Below are 25,788 nucleotides of genomic sequence, written 5' to 3'. Positions count from 1 at the left end.
AACTCCACACTCACTCCAGATTCAGATCAGTGTCTAACTCCACACTCACTCCAGATTCAGATCAGTGTCTAACTCCACACTCACTCCAGATTCAGATTAGAGTCTAACTCCACACTCACTCCAGTTTCAGATCAGTGTCTAACTCCACACTCACTCCAGTTTCAGATCAGTGTCTAACTCCACACTCACTCCAGATTCAGATCAGAGTCTAACTCCACACTCACTCGATTCCAGATCAGTGTCTAACTCCACACTCACTCCAGATTCAGATCAGAGTCCAACCCCACACTCACTCCAGTTTCAGATCAGAGTCTAACTCCACACACACTCCAGTTTCAGATCAGAGTCTAACTCCACACTCACTCGATTCCAGATCAGTGTCTAACTCCACGCTCACTCCAGAGTCAGATGAGAGTCTAAATCCACACTCACTCCAGATTCAGATCAGAGTCTAATTCCACACCCACTCCAGTTTCAGATCAGTGTCTAATTCCACACTCACTCCAGATTCAGATCAGAGTCTAACACCACACTCACTCCAGATTCAGATCAGTGTCTAACTCCACACTCATTCCAGATTCAGATCAGTGTCTAACGCCACACTCACTCCAGATTCAGATCAGAGTCTAACTCCACAGTCACTCCAGTTTCAGATAGTGTTTAACTCAACACTCACTCCAGTTTCAGATCAGTGTCTAACTCCACGCTCACTCCAGAGTCAGATCAGTGTCTAACTCCACACTCACTCCAGTTTCAGATCAGAGTCTAACTCCACACTCACTCCAGATTCAGATCAGTGTCTAACTCCACACTCACTCCAGATTCAGATCAGTGTCTAACTCCACACTCACTCCAGATTCAGATTAGAGACTAACTCCACACTCACTCCAGATTCAGAGCAGTGTCTAACTCCACACTCACTCCAGATTCAGATCAGTGTCTAACTCCACACTCACTCCAGATTCAGGTCAGAGTCTAACTCTACACTCACTCCAGTTTCAGATCAGTGTCTAACTCCACACTCACTCCAGATTCAGATCAGAGTCTAACTCCACACTCACTCCAGTTTAAGATCAGTGTCTAACTCCACACTCACTCCAGATTCAGATCAGTGTCTCACTCCACACTCACTCCAGTTTCAGATCAGTGTCTAACTCCACACTCACTCCAGTTTCAGATCAGTGTCTAACTCCACACTCACTCCAGATTCAGATCAGAGTCTAACTCCACACTCACTCGATTCCAGATCAGTGTCTAACTCCACACTCACTCCAGATTCAGATCAGAGTCCAACCCCACACTCACTCCAGTTTGAGATCAGAGTCTAACTCCACACTCACTCCAGTTTCAGATCAGAGTCTAACTCCACACTCACTCGATTCCAGATCAGTGTCTAACTCCACACTCACTCCAGATTCAGATCAGAGTCTAACTCCACACTCACTCCAGATTCAGATCAGTGTCTAACTCCACACTCACTCCAGATTCAGATCAGAGTCTAACTCCACACTCACTCGATTCCAGATCAGTGTCTAACTCCACACTCACTCCAGATTCAGATCAGAGTCTAACTCCACACTCACTCCAGTTTCAGATCAGTGTCTAACTCCACACTCACTCCAGATTCAGATCAGTGTCTAACTCCACACTCACTCCAGATTCAGATCAGAGTCTAACTCCACACTCACTCCAGACTCCAGATCAGAGTCTAACTCCACACTCACTCCAGACTCCAGATCAGAGTCTAACTCCACACTCACTCCAGATTCAGATCAGTGTCTAACTCCACACTCACTCCAGTTTCAGATCAGAGTCTAACTCCACACTCACTCCAGATTCAGATCTGTGTCTAACTCAACACTCACTCGAGATTCAGATCAGTGTCTGACTCCACTCTCACTCCAGATTCAGATCAGAGTCTAACTCCACACTCACTCCAGTTTCAGATCAGTGTCTAACTCCACACTCAGTCCAGATTCAGATCAGTGTCTCACTCCACACTCCCTCCAGTTTCAGATCAGTGTCTAACTCCACACTCACTCCAGTTTCAGATCAGTATCTAACGCCACACTCACTCCAGATTCAGATCAGTGTCTAACTCCACACTCACTCCAGATTCAGGTCAGAGTCTAACTCTACACTCACTCCAGTTTCAGATCAGTGTCTAACTCCACACTCACTCCAGATTCAGATCAGAGTCTAACTCCACACTCACTCCAGTTTAAGATCAGTGTCTAACTCCACACTCACTCCTGTTTCAGATCAGTGTCTAACTCCACACTCACTCCAGATTCAGATCAGAGTCTAACTCCACACTCACTCGATTCCAGATCAGTGTCTAACTCCACACTCACTCCAGATTCAGATCAGAGTCCAACCCCACACTCACTCCAGTTTCAGATCAGAGTCTAACTCCACACTCACTCCAGTTTCAGATCAGAGTCTAACTCCACACTCACTCGATTCCAGATCAGTGTCTAACTCCACACTCACTCCAGTTTCAGATCAGAGTCTAACTCCACACTCACTCGATTCCAGATCAGTGTCTAACTCCACACTCACTCCAGATTCAGATCAGAGTCTAACTCCACACTCACTCCAGATTCAGATCAGTGTCTAACTCCACACTCACTCCAGATTCAGATCAGAGTCTAACTCCACACTCACTCGATTCCAGATCAGTGTCTAACTCCACACTCACTCCAGATTCAGATCAGAGTCTAACTCCACACTCACTCCAGTTTCAGATCAGTGTCTAACTCCACACTCACTCCAGATTCAGATCAGTGTCTACCTCCACACTCACTCCAGATTCAGATCAGTGTCTAACTCCACACTCACTCCAGATTCAGATCAGAGTCTAACTCCACACTCACTCCAGACTCCAGATCAGAGTCGAACTCCACACTCACTCCAGACTCCAGATCAGAGTCTAACTCCACACTCACTCCAGATTCAGATCAGTGTCTAACTCCACACTCACTCCAGTTTCAGATCAGTGTCTAACTCCACACTCACTCCAGATTCAGGTCAGTGTCTAACTCCACACTCACTCCAGTTTCAGATCAGTCTAACTCCACACTCACGCCAGATTCAGATCAGTGTGTAACTCCACACTCACTCCAGTTTCAGATCAGAGTCTAACTCCACACTCAATCCAGATTCAGATCAGTGTCTAACTCCACACTCACTCCAGGTTCAGATCTGTGTCTAAGTCCACACTCACTCCAGATTCATATCAGTGTCTAACTTAGATTCTAGATCAGTGTCTAACTCCACACTCACTCCAGATTCAGATCACTGTCTAACTCCACACTCACTCCAGATTCAGATCAGTGTCTAGCTCCACACTCACTCCAATTTCAGATCGGTGCCTAAATCCACACTGACTCCAGATTCAGATCAGTGTCTAACTCCACACTCACTCCAGAGTCAGATGAGAGTCTAAATCCACACTCACTCCAGATTCAGATCAGAGTCTAATTCCACACCCACTCCAGTTTCAGATCAGTGTCTAACTCCACACTCACTCCAGATTCAGATCAGAGTCTAACACCACACTCACTCCAGATTCAGATCAGTGTCTAACTCCACACTCACTCCAGATTCAGATCAGTGTCTAACGCCACACTTACTCCAGATTCAGATCAGAGTCTAACTCCACAGTCACTCCAGTTTCAGATCAGTGTTTAACTCAACACTCACTCCAGTTTCAGATCAGTGTCTAACTCCACGCTCACTCCAGAGTCAGATCAGTGTCTAACTCCACACTCACTCCAGTTTCAGATCAGAGTCTAACTCCACACTCACTCCAGATTCAGATCAGTGTCTAACTCCACACTCACTCCAGATTCAGATCAGTGTCTAACTCCACACTCACTCCAGATTCAGATTAGAGTCTAACTCCACACTCACTCCAGTTTCAGATCAGTGTCTAACTCCACACTCACTCCAGTTTCAGATCAGTGTCTAACTCCACACTCACTCCAGATTCAGATCAGAGTCTAACTCCACACTCACTCGATTCCAGATCAGTGTCTAACTCCACACTCACTCCAGATTCAGATCAGAGTCCAACCCCACACTCACTCCAGTTTCAGATCAGAGTCTAACTCCACACACACTCCAGTTTCAGATCAGAGTCTAACTCCACACTCACTCGATTCCAGATCAGTGTCTAACTCCACGCTCACTCCAGAGTCAGATGAGAGTCTAAATCCACACTCACTCCAGATTCAGATCAGAGTCTAATTCCACACCCACTCCAGTTTCAGATCAGTGTCTAATTCCACACTCACTCCAGATTCAGATCAGAGTCTAACACCACACTCACTCCAGATTCAGATCAGTGTCTAACTCCACACTCATTCCAGATTCAGATCAGTATCTAACGCCACACTCACTCCAGATTCAGATCAGAGTCTAACTCCACAGTCACTCCTGTTTCAGATAGTGTTTAACTCAACACTCACTCCAGTTTCAGATCAGTGTCTAACTCCACGCTCACTCCAGAGTCAGATCAGTGTCTAACTCCACACTCACTCCAGTTTCAGATCAGAGTCTAACTCCACACTCACTCCAGATTCAGATCAGTGTCTAACTCCACACTCACTCCAGATTCAGATCAGTGTCTAACTCCACACTCACTCCAGATTCAGATTAGAGACTAACTCCACACTCACTCCAGATTCAGAGCAGTGTCTAACTCCACACTCACTCCAGATTCAGATCAGTGTCTAACTCCACACTCACTCCAGATTCAGGTCAGAGTCTAACTCTACACTCACTCCAGTTTCAGATCAGTGTCTAACTCCACACTCACTCCAGATTCAGATCAGAGTCTAACTCCACACTCACTCCAGTTTAAGATCAGTGTCTAACTCCACACTCACTCCAGATTCAGATCAGTGTCTCACTCCACACTCACTCCAGTTTCAGATCAGTGTCTAACTCCACACTCACTCCAGTTTCAGATCAGTGTCTAACTCCACACTCACTCCAGATTCAGATCAGAGTCTAACTCCACACTCACTCGATTCCAGATCAGTGTCTAACTCCACACTCACTCCAGATTCAGATCAGAGTCCAACCCCACACTCACTCCAGTTTGAGATCAGAGTCTAACTCCACACTCACTCCAGTTTCAGATCAGAGTCTAACTCCACACTCACTCGATTCCAGATCAGTGTCTAACTCCACACTCACTCCAGATTCAGATCAGAGTCTAACTCCACACTCACTCCAGATTCAGATCAGTGTCTAACTCCACACTCACTCCAGATTCAGATCAGAGTCTAACTCCACACTCACTCGATTCCAGATCAGTGTCTAACTCCACACTCACTCCAGATTCAGATCAGAGTCTAACTCCACACTCACTCCAGTTTCAGATCAGTGTCTAACTCCACACTCACTCCAGATTCAGATCAGTGTCTAACTCCACACTCACTCCAGATTCAGATCAGAGTCTAACTCCACACTCACTCCAGACTCCAGATCAGAGTCTAACTCCACACTCACTCCAGACTCCAGATCAGAGTCTAACTCCACACTCACTCCAGATTCAGATCAGTGTCTAACTCCACACTCACTCCAGTTTCAGATCAGAGTCTAACTCCACACTCACTCCAGATTCAGATCTGTGTCTAACTCAACACTCACTCGAGATTCAGATCAGTGTCTGACTCCACTCTCACTCCAGATTCAGATCAGAGTCTAACTCCACACTCACTCCAGTTTCAGATCAGTGTCTAACTCCACACTCAGTCCAGATTCAGATCAGTGTCTCACTCCACACTCCCTCCAGTTTCAGATCAGTGTCTAACTCCACACTCACTCCAGTTTCAGATCAGTATCTAACGCCACACTCACTCCAGATTCAGATCAGTGTCTAACTCCACACTCACTCCAGATTCAGGTCAGAGTCTAACTCTACACTCACTCCAGTTTCAGATCAGTGTCTAACTCCACACTCACTCCAGATTCAGATCAGAGTCTAACTCCACACTCACTCCAGTTTAAGATCAGTGTCTAACTCCACACTCACTCCTGTTTCAGATCAGTGTCTAACTCCACACTCACTCCAGATTCAGATCAGAGTCTAACTCCACACTCACTCGATTCCAGATCAGTGTCTAACTCCACACTCACTCCAGATTCAGATCAGAGTCCAACCCCACACTCACTCCAGTTTCAGATCAGAGTCTAACTCCACACTCACTCCAGTTTCAGATCAGAGTCTAACTCCACACTCACTCGATTCCAGATCAGTGTCTAACTCCACACTCACTCCAGTTTCAGATCAGAGTCTAACTCCACACTCACTCGATTCCAGATCAGTGTCTAACTCCACACTCACTCCAGATTCAGATCAGAGTCTAACTCCACACTCACTCCAGATTCAGATCAGTGTCTAACTCCACACTCACTCCAGATTCAGATCAGAGTCTAACTCCACACTCACTCGATTCCAGATCAGTGTCTAACTCCACACTCACTCCAGATTCAGATCAGAGTCTAACTCCACACTCACTCCAGTTTCAGATCAGTGTCTAACTCCACACTCACTCCAGATTCAGATCAGTGTCTACCTCCACACTCACTCCAGATTCAGATCAGTGTCTAACTCCACACTCACTCCAGATTCAGATCAGAGTCTAACTCCACACTCACTCCAGACTCCAGATCAGAGTCGAACTCCACACTCACTCCAGACTCCAGATCAGAGTCTAACTCCACACTCACTCCAGATTCAGATCAGTGTCTAACTCCACACTCACTCCAGTTTCAGATCAGTGTCTAACTCCACACTCACTCCAGATTCAGGTCAGTGTCTAACTCCACACTCACTCCAGTTTCAGATCAGTCTAACTCCACACTCACGCCAGATTCAGATCAGTGTGTAACTCCACACTCACTCCAGTTTCAGATCAGAGTCTAACTCCACACTCAATCCAGATTCAGATCAGTGTCTAACTCCACACTCACTCCAGGTTCAGATCTGTGTCTAAGTCCACACTCACTCCAGATTCATATCAGTGTCTAACTTAGATTCTAGATCAGTGTCTAACTCCACACTCACTCCAGATTCAGATCACTGTCTAACTCCACACTCACTCCAGATTCAGATCAGTGTCTAGCTCCACACTCACTCCAATTTCAGATCGGTGCCTAAATCCACACTGACTCCAGATTCAGATCAGTGTCTAACTCCACACTCACTCCAGATTCAGATCAGTGTCTAACTCCACACACACTCCAGATTCAGATCAGTGTCTAACTCCACACTCACTCCAGATTCAGATCAGTGTCTAACTCCACACTCACTCCAGATTCAGATCAGTGTCTAACTCCACACTCACTCCAGTTTCAGATCAGAGTCGAACTCCACACTCACTCCAGTTTCAGATCAGCGTCGAACTCCACACTCACTCCAGATACGGATCAGTGTCTCACGCCACACTCACTCCAGATTCAGATCAGTGTCTAACTCCACACTCACTCCAGTTTCAGATCAGTGTCTAACTCCACACTCACTCGATTCCAGATCAGTGTCTAACTCCACACTCACTCCAGATTCAGATCAGAGTCTAACTCCACACTCACTCCAGTTTCAGATCAGTGTCTAACTCCACACTCACTCCAGTTTCAGATCAGTATCTAACGCCACACTCACTCCAGATTCAGATCAGTGTCTAACTCCACACTCACTCCAGATTCAGGTCAGAGTCTAACTCTACACTCACTCCAGTTTCAGATCAGTGTCTACCTCCACACTCACTCCAGATTCAGATCAGTGTCTAACTCCACACTCACTCCAGATTCAGATCAGAGTCTAACTCCACACTCACTCCAGACTCCAGATCAGAGTCTAACTCCACACTCACTCCAGACTCCAGATCAGAGTCTAACTCCACACTCACTCCAGATTCAGATCAGTGTCTAACTCCACACTCACTCCAGTTTCAGATCAGTGTCTAACTCCACACTCACTCCAGATTCAGGTCAGTGTCTAACTCCACACTCACTCCAGTTTCAGATCAGTCTAACTCCACACTCACGCCAGATTCAGATCAGTGTGTAACTCCACACTCACTCCAGTTTCAGATCAGAGTCTAACTCCACACTCAATCCAGATTCAGATCAGTGTCTAACTCCACACTCACTCCAGGTTCAGATCTGTGTCTAACTCCACACTCACTCCAGATTCATATCAGTGTCTAACTCCACATTCACTCCAGATTCTAGATCAGTGTCTAACTCCACACTCACTCCAGATTCAGATCACTGTCTAACTCCACACTCACTCCAGATTCAGATCAGTGTCTAGCTCCACACTCACTCCAATTTCAGATCGGTGCCTAAATCCACACTGACTCCAGATTCAGATCAGTGTCTAACTCCACACTCACTCCAGATTCAGATCAGTGTCTAACTCCACACACACTCCAGATTCAGATCAGTGTCTAACTCCACACTCACTCCAGATTCAGATCAGTGTCTAACTCCACACTCACTCCAGATTCAGATCAGTGTCTAACTCCACACTCACTCCAGTTTCAGATCAGAGTCGAACTCCACACTCACTCCAGTTTCAGATCAGCGTCGAACTCCACACTCACTCCAGATACGGATCAGTGTCTCACGCCACACTCACTCCAGATTCAGATCAGTGTCTAACTCCACACTCACTCCAGATTCAGATCAGTGTCTAACTCCACACTCACTCCAGATTCAGATCAGTGTCTAACACCACACTCACTCCAGATTCAGATCAGTGTCTAACTCCACACTCACTCCAGATTCAGATCAGTGTCTAACTCCACACTCACTGCAGATTCAGATCAGAGTCTAACTCCACACTCACTCAAGATTCAGATCAGTGTCTAACTCCACACACACTCCAGATTCAGATCAGTGTCTAACTCCACACTCACTCCAGATTCAGATCAGTGTCTAACGCCACACTCACTCCAGTTTCAGATCAGTGTCGAACTCCACACTCACACCAGTTTCAGATCAGTGTCTAACTCCACACTCACTCAAGATTCAGATCAGTGTCTAACTCCACACTCACTCCAGGTTCAGATCAGTGTCTAACTCTACACTCACTCCAGATTCAGATCAGTGTCTAACTCTACACTCACTCCAGATTCAGATCAGTGTCTAACTCCACACTCACTCCAGATTCAGATCAGTGTCTAACTCCACACTCACTCCAGATTCAGATCAGTGACTAACTCGACATTCACTCCAGATTCTAGATCAGTGTCTAACTCCACGCTCACTCCAATTTCAGATCTGTGTCTAACTCCACAGTCACTCCAGTTTCAGATCAGAGTCTAACTCCACACTCACTCCAGATTCAGATCAGTGTCTAACTCCACACTCACTCCAGATTCAGATCAGTGTCTAACTCCACACTCACTCCAGATTCAGATTAGAGTCTAACTCCACACTCACTCCAGATTCAGATCAGTGTCTAACTCCACACTCACTCCAGATTCAGATCAGTGTCTAACTCCACACTCACTCCAGATTCAGGTCAGAGTCTAACTCTACACTCACTCCAGTTTCAGATCAGTGTCTAACTCCACACTCACTCCAGATTTAGATCAGAGTCTAACTCCACCCTCACTCCAGTTTAAGATCAGTGTCTAACTCCACACTCACTCCAGATTCAGATCAGTGTCTCACTCCACACTCACTCCAGTTTCAGATCAGTGTCTAACTCCACACTCACTCCAGTTTCAGATCAGTGTCTAACTCCACACTCACTCCAGATTCAGATCAGAGTCTAACTCCACACTCACTCGATTCCAGATCAGTGTCTAACTCCACACTCACTCCAGATTCAGATCAGAGTCCAACCCCACACTCACTCCAGTTTCAGATCAGAGTCTAACTCCACACTCACTCCAGTTTCAGATCAGAGTCTAATTCCACACTCACTCGATTCCAGATCAGTGTCTAACTCCACGCTCACTCCAGAGTCAGATGAGAGTCTAAATCCACACTCACTCCAGATTCAGATCAGAGTCTAATTCCACACCCACTCCAGTTTCAGATCAGTGTCTAATTCCACACTCACTCCAGATTCAGATCAGAGTCTAACACCACACTCACTCCAGATTCAGATCAGTGTCTAACTCCACACTCATTCCAGATTCAGATCAGTGTCTAACGCCACACTCACTCCAGATTCAGATCAGAGTCTAACTCCACAGTCACTCCAGTTTCAGATAGTGTTTAACTCAACACTCACTCCAGTTTCAGATCAGTGTCTAACTCCACGCTCACTCCAGAGTCAGATCAGTGTCTAACTCCACACTCACTCCAGTTTCAGATCAGAGTCTAACTCCACACTCACTCCAGATTCAGATCAGTGTCTAACTCCACACTCACTCCAGATTCAGATCAGTGTCTAACTCCACACTCACTCCAGATTCAGATTAGAGACTAACTCCACACTCACTCCAGATTCAGATCAGTGTCTAACTCCACACTCACTCCAGATTCAGATCAGTGTCTAACTCCACACTCACTCCAGATTCAGGTCAGAGTCTAACTCTACACTCACTCCAGTTTCAGATCAGTGTCTAACTCCACACTCACTCCAGATTCAGATCAGAGTCTAACTCCACACTCACTCCAGTTTAAGATCAGTGTCTAACTCCACACTCACTCCAGATTCAGATCAGTGTCTCACTCCACACTCACTCCAGTTTCAGATCAGTGTCTAACTCCACACTCACTCCAGTTTCAGATCAGTGTCTAACTCCACACTCACTCCAGATTCAGATCAGAGTCTAACTCCACACTCACTCGATTCCAGATCAGTGTCTAACTCCACACTCACTCCAGATTCAGATCAGAGTCCAACCCCACACTCACTCCAGTTTGAGATCAGAGTCTAACTCCACACTCACTCCAGTTTCAGATCAGAGTCTAACTCCACACTCACTCGATTCCAGATCAGTGTCTAACTCCACACTCACTCCAGATTCAGATCAGAGTCTAACTCCACACTCACTCCAGATTCAGATCAGTGTCTAACTCCACACTCACTCCAGATTCAGATCAGAGTCTAACTCCACACTCACTCGATTCCAGATCAGTGTCTAACTCCACACTCACTCCAGATTCAGATCAGAGTCTAACTCCACACTCACTCCAGTTTCAGATCAGTGTCTAACTCCACACTCACTCCAGATTCAGATCAGTGTCTAACTCCACACTCACTCCAGATTCAGATCAGAGTCTAACTCCACACTCACTCCAGACTCCAGATCAGAGTCTAACTCCACACTCACTCCAGACTCCAGATCAGAGTCTAACTCCACACTCACTCCAGATTCAGATCAGTGTCTAACTCCACACTCACTCCAGTTTCAGATCAGAGTCTAACTCCACACTCACTCCAGATTCAGATCTGTGTCTAACTCAACACTCACTCGAGATTCAGATCAGTGTCTGACTCCACTCTCACTCCAGATTCAGATCAGAGTCTAACTCCACACTCACTCCAGTTTCAGATCAGTGTCTAACTCCACACTCAGTCCAGATTCAGATCAGTGTCTCACTCCACACTCCCTCCAGTTTCAGATCAGTGTCTAACTCCACACTCACTCCAGTTTCAGATCAGTATCTAACGCCACACTCACTCCAGATTCAGATCAGTGTCTAACTCCACACTCACTCCAGATTCAGGTCAGAGTCTAACTCTACACTCACTCCAGTTTCAGATCAGTGTCTAACTCCACACTCACTCCAGATTCAGATCAGAGTCTAACTCCACACTCACTCCAGTTTAAGATCAGTGTCTAACTCCACACTCACTCCTGTTTCAGATCAGTGTCTAACTCCACACTCACTCCAGATTCAGATCAGAGTCTAACTCCACACTCACTCGATTCCAGATCAGTGTCTAACTCCACACTCACTCCAGATTCAGATCAGAGTCCAACCCCACACTCACTCCAGTTTCAGATCAGAGTCTAACTCCACACTCACTCCAGTTTCAGATCAGAGTCTAACTCCACACTCACTCGATTCCAGATCAGTGTCTAACTCCACACTCACTCCAGTTTCAGATCAGAGTCTAACTCCACACTCACTCGATTCCAGATCAGTGTCTAACTCCACACTCACTCCAGATTCAGATCAGAGTCTAACTCCACACTCACTCCAGATTCAGATCAGTGTCTAACTCCACACTCACTCCAGATTCAGATCAGAGTCTAACTCCACACTCACTCGATTCCAGATCAGTGTCTAACTCCACACTCACTCCAGATTCAGATCAGAGTCTAACTCCACACTCACTCCAGTTTCAGATCAGTGTCTAACTCCACACTCACTCCAGATTCAGATCAGTGTCTACCTCCACACTCACTCCAGATTCAGATCAGTGTCTAACTCCACACTCACTCCAGATTCAGATCAGAGTCTAACTCCACACTCACTCCAGACTCCAGATCAGAGTCGAACTCCACACTCACTCCAGACTCCAGATCAGAGTCTAACTCCACACTCACTCCAGATTCAGATCAGTGTCTAACTCCACACTCACTCCAGTTTCAGATCAGTGTCTAACTCCACACTCACTCCAGATTCAGGTCAGTGTCTAACTCCACACTCACTCCAGTTTCAGATCAGTCTAACTCCACACTCACGCCAGATTCAGATCAGTGTGTAACTCCACACTCACTCCAGTTTCAGATCAGAGTCTAACTCCACACTCAATCCAGATTCAGATCAGTGTCTAACTCCACACTCACTCCAGGTTCAGATCTGTGTCTAAGTCCACACTCACTCCAGATTCATATCAGTGTCTAACTTAGATTCTAGATCAGTGTCTAACTCCACACTCACTCCAGATTCAGATCACTGTCTAACTCCACACTCACTCCAGATTCAGATCAGTGTCTAGCTCCACACTCACTCCAATTTCAGATCGGTGCCTAAATCCACACTGACTCCAGATTCAGATCAGTGTCTAACTCCACACTCACTCCAGATTCAGATCAGTGTCTAACTCCACACACACTCCAGATTCAGATCAGTGTCTAACTCCACACTCACTCCAGATTCAGATCAGTGTCTAACTCCACACTCACTCCAGATTCAGATCAGTGTCTAACTCCACACTCACTCCAGTTTCAGATCAGAGTCGAACTCCACACTCACTCCAGTTTCAGATCAGCGTCGAACTCCACACTCACTCCAGATACGGATCAGTGTCTCACGCCACACTCACTCCAGATTCAGATCAGTGTCTAACTCCACACTCACTCCAGTTTCAGATCAGTGTCTAACTCCACACTCACTCGATTCCAGATCAGTGTCTAACTCCACACTCACTCCAGATTCAGATCAGAGTCTAACTCCACACTCACTCCAGTTTCAGATCAGTGTCTAACTCCACACTCACTCCAGTTTCAGATCAGTATCTAACGCCACACTCACTCCAGATTCAGATCAGTGTCTAACTCCACACTCACTCCAGATTCAGGTCAGAGTCTAACTCTACACTCACTCCAGTTTCAGATCAGTGTCTACCTCCACACTCACTCCAGATTCAGATCAGTGTCTAACTCCACACTCACTCCAGATTCAGATCAGAGTCTAACTCCACACTCACTCCAGACTCCAGATCAGAGTCTAACTCCACACTCACTCCAGACTCCAGATCAGAGTCTAACTCCACACTCACTCCAGATTCAGATCAGTGTCTAACTCCACACTCACTCCAGTTTCAGATCAGTGTCTAACTCCACACTCACTCCAGATTCAGGTCAGTGTCTAACTCCACACTCACTCCAGTTTCAGATCAGTCTAACTCCACACTCACGCCAGATTCAGATCAGTGTGTAACTCCACACTCACTCCAGTTTCAGATCAGAGTCTAACTCCACACTCAATCCAGATTCAGATCAGTGTCTAACTCCACACTCACTCCAGGTTCAGATCTGTGTCTAACTCCACACTCACTCCAGATTCATATCAGTGTCTAACTCCACATTCACTCCAGATTCTAGATCAGTGTCTAACTCCACACTCACTCCAGATTCAGATCACTGTCTAACTCCACACTCACTCCAGATTCAGATCAGTGTCTAGCTCCACACTCACTCCAATTTCAGATCGGTGCCTAAATCCACACTGACTCCAGATTCAGATCAGTGTCTAACTCCACACTCACTCCAGATTCAGATCAGTGTCTAACTCCACACACACTCCAGATTCAGATCAGTGTCTAACTCCACACTCACTCCAGATTCAGATCAGTGTCTAACTCCACACTCACTCCAGATTCAGATCAGTGTCTAACTCCACACTCACTCCAGTTTCAGATCAGAGTCGAACTCCACACTCACTCCAGTTTCAGATGAGCGTCGAACTCCACACTCACTCCAGATACGGATCAGTGTCTCACGCCACACTCACTCCAGATTCAGATCAGTGTCTAACTCCACACTCACTCCAGATTCAGATCAGTGTCTAACTCCACACTCACTCCAGATTCAGATCAGTGTCTAACACCACACTCACTCCAGATTCAGATCAGTGTCTAACTCCACACTCACTCCAGATTCAGATCAGTGTCTAACTCCACACTCACTGCAGATTCAGATCAGAGTCTAACTCCACACTCACTCAAGATTCAGATCAGTGTCTAACTCCACACACACTCCAGATTCAGATCAGTGTCTAACTCCACACTCACTCCAGATTCAGATCAGTGTCTAACGCCACACTCACTCCAGTTTCAGATCAGTGTCGAACTCCACACTCACACCAGTTTCAGATCAGTGTCTAACTCCACACTCACTCAAGATTCAGATCAGTGTCTAACTCCACACTCACTCCAGGTTCAGATCAGTGTCTAACTCTACACTCACTCCAGATTCAGATCAGTGTCTAACTCGACATTCACTCCAGATTCTAGATCAGTGTCTAACTCCACACTCACTCCAGATTCAGATCAGTGTCTAACTCCACACTCACTCCAGATTCAGATCAGTGACTAACTCGACATTCACTCCAGATTCTAGATCAGTGTCTAACTCCACACTCACTCCAATTTCAGATCTGTGTCTAACTCCACAGTCACTCCAGATTCAGATCAGTGTCTAACTCCACACTCACTCCAGATTCAGATCAGTGTCTAACTCCACACTCACTCCAGATTCAGATCAGTGTCTAACTCCACACTCACTCCAGTTTCAGATCAGAGTCGAACTCCACACTCACTCCAGTTTCAGATCAGAGTCGAACTCCACACTCACTCCAGTTTCAGATCAGTGTCTAACTCCACACTCACTCCAGATTCAGATCAGTGTCTAACTCCACACTCACTCCAGATTCAGATCAGAGTCTAGCTCCACACTCACTCCAGATTCAGATCAGTGTCTAACTCCACACTCACTCCAGACTCCAGATCAGAGTCTAACTCCACACTCACTCCAGATTCAGATCAGTGTCTAACTCCACACTCACTCCAGTTTCAGATCAGTATCTAACTCCACACTCACTCCAGTTTCAGATCAGTGTCTAACTCCACACTCACTCCAGATTCAGATCAGTGTCTAACTCCACACTCACTCCAGATTCAGATCAGTGTCTAACTCCACAGTCACTCCAGATTCAGATCAGTGCCTAACACCACACTCAGTCCAGATTCAGATCAGTGTCTAACTCCACACTCACTCCAGATTCAGATCAGAGGCTAACTCCACACTCACTCCAGTTTCAGATCAGAGTCTAACTCCACACTCACTCGATTCCAGATCAGTCTAACTCCACACTCACTCGAGATTCAGATCTGTGTCTAACTCCACACTCACTCGAGATTCAGATCAATGTCTAACTCCACACTCACTCCAGATTCCAGATCAGAGTCTAACTCCACATTCACTCCAGTTTCAGATCACTGTCTAACTCCACACTCACTCCAGTTTCAGATCAGTGTCTAACTCCACACTCACTCCAGATTCAGATCAGTGTCTAACTCCACACTCAGTCCAGATTCAGATCAGTGTCTAACTCCACACTCACTCAAGATTCAGATCAGAGGCTAACTCCACACTCACTCCAGTTTCAGATCAGAGTCTAACTCCACACTCACTCGATTCCAGATCAGTCTAACTCCACACTCACTCCAGATTCAGATCTGTGTCTAACTCCACACTCACTCGAGATTCAGATCAATGTCTAACTCCACACTCACTCCAGATTCCAGATCAGAGTCTAACTCCACATTCACTCCAGTTTCAGATCACTGTCTAACTCCACACTCACTCCAGTTTCAGATCAGTGTCTAACTCCACACTCACTCCAGATTCAGATCAGTGTCTAACTCCACACTCACTCCAGATTCAGATCAGTGTCTAACTCCACACTCACTCCAGATTCAGATCAGTGCCTAACTCCACACTCAGTCCAGATTCAGATCAGTGTCTAACTCCACACTCACTCCAGATTCAGATCAGAGGCTAACTCCACACTCACTCCAGTTTCAGATCAGAGTCTAACTCCACACTCACTCGATTCCAGATCAGTCTAACTCCACACTCACTCCAGATTCAGATCTGTGTCTAACTCCACACTCACTCGAGATTCAGATCAGTGTCTAACTCCACACTCACTCCAGATTCCAGATCAGAGTCTAACTCCACATTCACTCCAGTTTCAGATCACTGTCTAACTCCACACTCACTCCAGATTCCAGATCAGTGTCTAACTCCACACTCACTCCAGTTTCAGATCAGTGTCTAACTCCACACTCACTCCAGTTACAGATCAGTGTCTAACTCCACACTCACTCCAGATTCAGAACAGAGTCTAACTCCACACTCACTCCAGTTTCAGATCAGTGTCTAACTCCACACTCACTCCAGTTACAGATCAGTGTCTAACTCCACACTCACTCCAGTTACAGATCAGTGTCTAACTCCACACTCACTCCAGATTAAGATCGGTGTCTAACATAACAGTTGTACCTGTTTCCAGCAACATCCAGTACATGAATCTCAGATGCCTTCGCAAGTTCAGGAGGGAGATGCGTTAACCGGTTGTCACGGAGACTTAGCACGTTTAAACTCACACAGCCTCCCAATTCAGCTGGAAACGATGCCAGCCGGTTCCGATCCACATTCAGGTTTGTTAGTTTCTTCAGCTTTCCAATAGACTTGGGCAGTGCCTGAAATTAATGCAGAAGGACGTACATTTCTCCAGCTTCTTTCACACCAATAGGAGGGACTTATGTCAAAAGTTATTCGATAACACTGCAAGTAACATTCCCTTGCTGTTCATTAAACAATGCCATGAATCTTTTACATCCGATCAAGAGAGCAAACCAGCATTCGCACTCACACAATAGACAACTCTGATTGGAGGGGGGCAGGTGTGTAGTGATATTGTCACTGGACTGGTAATCCCGGGGCCCAGGCTAATGTTCCACCATTGCAAATGGTACAATTTAAATTCGATAAAAATCTGGAATTAAAAGTCTCACGATGACCATGAAACCATTGTCGATTGTCGTAAAAACTCATCTGGTTCACTAATGGCAATAAATACTCGCCCAGTGACGGAAGGCCACAACATATTTTAAAAATGCAGCACTCTCTCAGTACTGACCCTCTGACAGTGCAGCACTCCCTCAGTACTGACCCTCTGACAGTGCGGTACTCCCTCAGTACTGACCCTCTGACAGTGCAGCACTCCCTCAGTACTGACCCTCTGACAGTGCAGCACTCCCTCAGTACTGACCCTCTGACAGTGCAGCATTCCCTCAGTACTGACCCTCTGACAGTGCAGTACTCCCTCAGTACTGACCCTCTGACAGTGCGGCACTCCCTCAGTACTGACCCTCCCACAGTGCAGTACTCCCTCAGTACTGACCATCTGATAATGCGGCACTGCCTCAGTACTGACCCTCTGACAGTGCGGCACTCCCTCAGTGCTGACCCTCTGACAGTGCAGCACTCCCTCAGTACTGACCCTCTGACAATGCAGCACTCCCTCAGTGCTGACCCTCTCACAGTACGGCACTCCCTCAGTACTGACCCTCTGACAGTGCGGCACTCCCTCAGTACTGACCCTCCCACAGTGTAGCACTCCCTCAGTACTGACCCTCTGACAGTGCGGCACTCCCGCAGTACTGACCCTCTGACAGTGTGGCACTCCCTCAGTACTGACTCTCTGACAGTGCGGCACTCTCTCAGTACCGACCCTCCCACAGTGCGGCACTCCCTCAGTACTGACCCTCTGACAGTGCAGCATTTCCTCAGTACTGACCCTCTGACAGTGCAGCACTCCCTCAGTACTGACCCTCTGACAGTGCGGCACTCCCTCTGTACTGACCCTCTGACAGTGCAGTACTCCCTCAGTACTGACCCTCTGACAGTGTGGCACTCCCTCAGTACTGACCCTCTGACAGTGTGGCACTCCCTCAGTACTGACCCACCCACAGTGCAGTACTCCCTCAGTGCTGACCCTCTGACAGTGCGGCACTCCCTCAGTACTGACCCTCTGACAGTGCGGCACTCCCTCAGTACTGACCCTCTGACAGTGCAGCACTCCCTGAGTACTGACCCTCTGACAGTACGGCACTCCCTCAGTACTGACCCTCTGACAGTGCGGCACTCTTTCAGTACTGACCCTCCCACAGTGTAGCACTCCCTCAGTACTGACCCTCTGACAGTGCGGCACTCCTCAGTACTGACCCTCTGACAGTGCGGCACTCCCTCAGTACTGACCCTCTGACTGTGCAGCACTCCCTCAGTACTGACCCTCTGACAGTGCAGCATTCTGACAGTGCAGCATTCCCTGAGTACTGACCCTCTGACAGTGCAGCACTCCCATAGTACTGACCCTCTGACAGTGCGGCACTCCCTCTGTACTGACCCTCTGACAGTGCAGCACTCCCTCAGTACTGACCCTCTGACAGTGCGGCACTCCCTCAGTACTGACCCTCCCACAGTGCAGTACTGCCTCAGTACTGACCATCTGACAATGCGGCACTCCCTCAGTACTGACCCTCTGACAGTGCGGCACTCCCTCAGTGCTGACCCTCTGACAATGCAGCACTCCCTCAGTGCTGACCCTCTCACAGTACGGCACTCCCTCAGTACTGACCCTCTGACAGTGCGGCACTCCCTCAGTACTGACCCTCCCACAGTGTAGCACTCCCTCAGTACTGACCCTCTGACAGTGCGGCACTCCCGCAGTACTGACCCTCTGACAGTGTGGCACTCCCTCAGTACTGACTCTCTGACAGTGCGGCACTCTCTCAGTACCGACCCTCCCACAGTGCGGCACTCCCTCAGTACTGACCCTCTGACAGTACGGCACTCCCTCAGTACTGACCCTCTGACAGTGCAGCATTCCCTCAGTACTGACCCTCTGACAGTGCGGCACTCCCTCAGTACTGACCCTCTGACAGTGCGGCACTCCCTCAGTACTGACCCTCTGACAGTGCAGCACTCCCTCAGTACTGACGCTCTGACAGTACGGCACTCCCTCAGTACTGACCCTCTGACAGTGCAGCACTCCCTCAGTACTGACCCTCTGACAGTGTAGCGCTCCCTCAGTACTGACCCTCTGACAGTGCAGCATTTCCTCAGTACTGACCCTCTGACAGTGCAGCACTCCCTCAGTACTGACCCTCTGACAGTGCAGCACTCCCTCAGTACTGACCCTCTGACAGTGCAGCATTCTCTCAGTACTGACCCTCTGACAGTGCAACACTCCCTCAGTACTGACCCTCTGACAGTGCGGCACTCCCTCAGTACTGACCCTCTGACAGTGCGGCACTCCCTCTGTACTGACCCTCTGACAGTGCAGTACTCCCTCAGTACTGACCCTCTGACAGTGTGGCACTCCCTCAGTACTGACCCTCTGACAGTGTGGCACTCCCTCAGTACTGACCCACCCACAGTGCAGTACTCCCTCAGTACTGACCCTCTGACAGTGCGGCACTCCCTCAGTACTGACCCTCTGACAGTGCGGCACTCCCTCAGTACTGACCCTCTGACAGTGCAGCACTCCCTGAGTACTGACCCTCTGACAGTACGGCACTCCCTCAGTACTGACCCTCTGACAGTGCGGCACTCTCTCAGTACTGACCCTCCCACAGTGTAGCACTCCCTCAGTACTGACCCTCTGACAGTGCGGCACTCCTCAGTACTGACCCTCTGACAGTGCGGCACTCCTCAGTACTGACCCTCTGACAGTGCGGCACTCCCTCAGTACTGACCCTCTGACAGTGCAGCATTCCCTGAGTACTGACCCTCTGACAGTGCAGCACTCCCATAGTACTGACCCTCTGACAGTGCGGCACTCCCTCTGTACTGACCCTCTGACAGTGCAGCACTCCCTCAGTACTGACCCTCCCACAGTGTAGCACTCCCTCAGTACTGACTCTCTGACAGTGCGGCACTCTCTCAGTACTGACCCTCCCACAGTGCGGCACTCCCTCAGTACTGACCCTCTGACAGTACGGCACTCCCTCAGTACTGACCCTCTGACAGTGCAGCATTCCCTCAGTACTGACCCTCTGCCAGTGCAGCACTCCCTCAGTACTGACCCTCTGACAGTGCAGCACTCCCTCAGTACTGACCCTCTGACAGTGCAGCACTCCCTCAGTACTGACCCTCTGACAGTACGGCACTCCCTCAGTACTGACCCTCTGACAGTGCGGCACTCCCTCAGTACTGACCCTCCCACAGTGTAGCACTCCCTCAGTACTGACCCTCTGACAGTGCGGCACTCCGTCAGTACTGACCCTCTGACAGTGCGGCACTCCCGCAGTACTGACCCTCCGACAGTGAAGCGCTCCCTCAGTACTGACCCTCTGACAGTGTGGCACTCCCTCAGTACTGACACTCTGACAGTGCGGCACTCTCTCAGTACTGACCCTCCCACAGTGCGGCACTCCCTCAGTACTGACCCCCTGACAGTGCGGCACTCCCTCAGTACTGACCCTCCCACAGTGCAGCACTCCCTCAGTACTGACCCTCCCACAGTGCAGCACTCCCTCAGTACTGACCCTCTGACAGTGCGGCACTCCCTCAGTACTGACCCTCCGACAGTGAAGCGCTCCCTCAGTACTGACCCTCTGACAATGTGGCACTCCCTCAGTACTGACCCTCTGACAGTGCAGCACTCCCTCAGTACTGACCCTCTGACAGTGCGGCACTCTCTCAGTACTGACCCTCCCACAGTGTAGCACTCCCTCAGTACTGACCCTCTGACAGTGCGGCACTCCCTCAGTACTGACCCTCTGACAGTGCGGCACTCCCTCAGTACTGACCCTCTGACTGTGCAGCACTCCCTCAGTACTGACCCTCTGACAGTGCAGCACTCCCTCAGTACTGACCCTCTGACAGTACGGCACTCCCTCAGTACTGACCTTCTGACAGTGCGGCACTCTCTCATTACTGACCCTCCCACAGTGTAGCACTCCCTCAGTACTGACCCTCTGACAGTGCGGCACTCCCTCAGTACTGACCCTCTGACAGTGCGGCACTCCCTCAGTACTGACCCTCTGACAGTGCAGCACTCCCTCAGTACTGACCCTCTGACAGTGCAGTACTCCATCAGTACTGACCCTCTGACAGTGTGGCACTCCCTCAGTACTGACCCTCCCACAGTGCAGCACTCCCTCTGTACTGACCCTCTGACAGTGCGGCACTCCCTCAGTACTGACCCTCTGACAGTGCAGCACTCCCTCAGTACTGACCCTCTGACAGTGTGGCACTCCCTCAGTACTGACCCTCTGACAGTGTGGCACTCCCTCAGTACTGACCCTCCCACAGTGCAGTACTCCCTCAGTACTGACCCTCTGACAGTGCGGCACTCCCTCAGTACTGACCCTCTGACAGTGCGGCACTCCCTCAGTACTGACCCTCTGACAGAGCAACACTCCCTCAGTGCTGACATAGAACATAGAACATAGAACAATACAGCGCAGTACAGGCCCTTCGGCCCACGATGTTGCACCAAAACAAAAGCCATCTAACCTACACTATACCATTATCATCCATATGTTTATCCAATAAACTTTTAAATGCCCTTAATGTTGGCGAGTTCACTACTGTAGCAGGTAGGGCATTCCACGGCCTCACTACTCTTTGCGTAAAGAACCTACCCCTGACCTCTGTCCTATATCTATTACCCCTCAGTTTAAGGCTATGTCCCCTCGTGCTAGCCATTTCCATCCGCGGGAGAAGGCTCTCACTGTCCACCCTATCTAACCCTCTGATCATTTTGTATGCCTCTATTAAGTCTCCTCTTAACCTTCTTCTCTCTAACGAAAACAACCTCAAGTCCATCAGCCTTTCCTCATAAGATTTTCCCTCCATACCAGGCAACATCCTGGTAAATCTCCTCTGCACCCGTTCCAAAGCTTCCACGTCCTTCCTATAATGCGGTGACCAGAACTGTACGCAATACTCCAAATGCGGCCGTACCAGAGTTCTGTACAGCTGCAACATGACCTCCTGACTCCGGAACTCAATCCCTCTACCAATAAAGGCCAACACTCCATAGGCCTTCTTCACCACCCTATCAACCTGGGTGGCAACTTTCAGGGATCTATGTACATGGACACCTAGATCCCTCTGCTCATCCACACTTTCAAGAACTTTTCCATTAGCCACATATTCCACATTCCTGTTTTTCCTTCCAAAGTGAATCACCTCACACTTCTCTACATTAAACTCCATTTGCCACCTCTCAGCCCAGCACTGCAGCTTATCTATATCCCTCTGTAACCTGCTACTTCCTTCCTCACTATCGACAACACCACCGACTTTAGTATCGTCTGCAAATTTACTCACCCACCCTTCTGCGCCTTCCTCTAGGTCATTGATAAAAATGACAAACAGCAACGGCCCCAGAACAGATCCTTGTGGTACTCCACTTGTGACAGAACTCCATTCTGAACATTTCCCATCAACCACCACCCTCTGTCTTCTTTCAGCTAGCCAATTTCTGATCCACGTCTCTAAATCACCCTCAATCCCCAGCCTCCGTATTTTCTGCAATAGCCTACCGTGGGGAACCTTATCAAACGCTTTGCTGAAATCCATATACACCACATCAACTGCTCTACCCTCGTCTACCTGTTCAGTCACCTTCTCAAAGAACTCGATAAGGTTTGTGAGGCATGACCTACCCTTCACAAAGCCATGCTGACTATCCCTGATCATATTATTCCTATCTAGATGATTATAAATCTTGTCTCTTATAATGCCCTCCAAGACTTTACCCACTACAGACGTGAGGCTCACCGGTCTATAGTTGCCGGGGTTATCTCTGCTCCCCTTTTTGAACAAAGGGACCACATTTGCTATCCTCCAGTCCTCTGGCACTATTCCTGTATCCAATGATGACATAAAAATCAAAGCCAATGGTCCAGCAATCTCTTCCCTGGCCTCCCAGAGAATCCTAGGATAAATCCCATCAGGCCCCGGGGACTTATCTATTTTCAGCCTGTCCAGAATTGCCAACACCTCTTCCCTACTTACCTCAATGCCATCTAATCTATTTACCTGGAGCTCAGCATTCTCCTCCACAACATTATCTTTTTCCTGAGTGAATACTGACGAAAAATATTCATTTAGTATCTCGCCTATCTCTTCAGACTCTACACACAACTTCCCATCCCTGTCCTTGACTGGTCCTACTCTGTCCCTAGTCATTCGCTTATTCCTGACATACCTATAGAAAGCTTTTGGGTTTTCCTTGATCCTTCCTGCCAAATACTTCTCATGTCCCCTCCTTGCTCGTCTTAGCTCTCTCTTTAGATCCTTCCTCGCTACCTTGTAACTATCCATCGCCCCAACTGAAACTTCACACCTCATCTTCACATAGGCCTCCTTCTTCCTCTTAACAAGAGATTCCACTTCTTTGGTAAACCACGGTTCCCTCGCTCGGCACCTTCCTCCCTGCCTGACCGGTACATACTTATCAAGAACACGCAATATCTGATCCTTGAACAAGCTCCACTTATCCAGTGTGTCCAAAACTTGCAGCCTACTTCTCCACCTTATCCCCCCCAAGTCACGTCTAATGGCATCATAATTTCCCTTCCCCCAGCTATAACTCTTGCCCTGCGGTGTATACTTATCCCTGACCCTCTGACAGTGCGGCACTCTCTCAGTACTGACCCTCCCACAGTGCGGCACTCCCTCAGTACTGACCCTCTGACAGTGCGGCACTCCCTCAGTACTGACCCTCCCACAGTGCAGTACTCCCTCAGTACTGACCCTCCCACAGTGCAGCACTCCCTCAGTACTGACCCTCTGACAGTGCAGCACTCCCTCAGTACTGACCCTCCCACAGTGCAGCACTCCCTCAGTACTGACCCTCCCACAGTGCAGCGCTCCCTCAGTACTGACCCTGACAGTGCAGCACTCCCTCAGTACTGACCCTCCCACAGTGCAGCACTCCCTCAGTACTGACCCTCCCACAGTGCAGCGCTCCCTCAGTACTGACCCTCCCACAGTGCAGTACTCCCTCAGTAACAACAAGGCCCAAGTGTCGAAGCTTAACACAGAGTCACCCATTGCATTTGATACTTAGATTGGAGAATGTTTAACAACAAATACAGCTGCGGGTTGTGAACCTCGCCCAGCTGTGTGCGGTCCCCACTTACCGTCAGCAGGTTCTCAGTCAGGATCAGCTCCGTCAGATGTGTGCATTCCCCGACTGCCTCTGTTAAATGCGTTAACCGATTCTGATCCACCTTCAGAATGGACAACTGCTTCAACTGGCCTGTAACCACAACAAGATCGTCTAAAATAGCCACTTCAATGTCCACCTGCTGGCGACAACACCCAGGGCAGTCCGGCCAGTTCGCTGATTAACTTCTATCCTCCCTCCTCGATGCCCGACAGTCTCCATTACCCCACACGGACCAACAGTCGCACGTCCACCTCAGATACTAATGTCCACCCTCCACATGGTCCTCGGGTCCCTGTGCCCCTCCTCAGGGACCCCAATTCTCCACGCCCCCCCCCCCTTCCCCATTGACCCCGAGACACATGCCACCCCTTCCCCGTGGTCCTCAGGTCCCCAAGCCCCCTCCCCGTGAGCCCCAGTCCCCAAGCTCCCTCCCCGTGGACTGCAGTCCCCAAGCCCCATCCCCGTGGACCCCAGTCCCCAAGCCCCCTCCCCGTGGACCGCAGTCCCCAAGCCCCCTCCCCGTGGACCGCAGTCCCCAAGCCCCTTCCCCGTGGACCCCAGTCCCCAAGCCCATTCCCCGTGGACCCCAGTCCCCAAGCCCCCTCCCCGTGGACCCCAGTCCCCAAGCCCATTCCCCGTGGACTGCAGTCCCCAAGCCCACCCCCGTGGATGCCAGTCCCCAAACCCCCTCCCCGTGGACCCCGTCCCCAAGCCCATTCCCCGTGGACCCCAGTCCCCAAGCCCCCTCCCCGTGGACCCCAGTCCCCAAGCCCCCTCCCCGTGGACCCCAGTCCCCAAGCCCCCTCCCCGTGGACCCCAGTCCCCAAGCCCCCTCCCCGTGGACCCCAGTCCCCAAGCCCCCTCCCCGTGGACCCCAGTCCCCAAGCCCCCTCCCCGTGGACCCCAGTCCCCAAGCCCATTCCCCGTGGACCCCAGTCCCCAAGCCCATTCCCCGTGGACTGCAGTCCCCAAGCCCCCTCCCCGTGGACCCCAGTCCCCAAGCCCCCCCAAGGTCCCGGACACCCCTCTCCCTGGACCGGGGATCCCGGCCGCCCCTCTCCCTGGATCGGGGATCCCGGCCGCCCCTCTCCC

At 49.3% G+C, this 25,788-nt stretch overlaps 1 protein-coding gene across 1 annotated transcript in view; it reads right to left on the bottom strand.

Annotated features, from left to right (window-relative positions):
• LOC140425665 (protein scribble homolog) overlaps positions 1-25,788 on the bottom strand; it is a gene marked incomplete at its 5' end in the record, with an annotated part of 1,618,068 nt that overhangs the window by 1,400,191 nt on the left and 192,089 nt on the right. Inside the window, 2 exon segments of the mRNA XM_072510160.1 lie at positions 17,004-17,203; positions 24,668-24,786. Coding sequence (XP_072366261.1) covers positions 17,004-17,203; positions 24,668-24,786 — 319 coding nt within the window.

This window comes from Scyliorhinus torazame, chromosome 6, assembly GCF_047496885.1.
Source record: "Scyliorhinus torazame isolate Kashiwa2021f chromosome 6, sScyTor2.1, whole genome shotgun sequence".
Lineage (NCBI taxonomy): Eukaryota > Metazoa > Chordata > Chondrichthyes > Carcharhiniformes > Scyliorhinidae > Scyliorhinus > Scyliorhinus torazame.
This window is presented reverse-complemented; position numbering and strand designations above follow the sequence as displayed.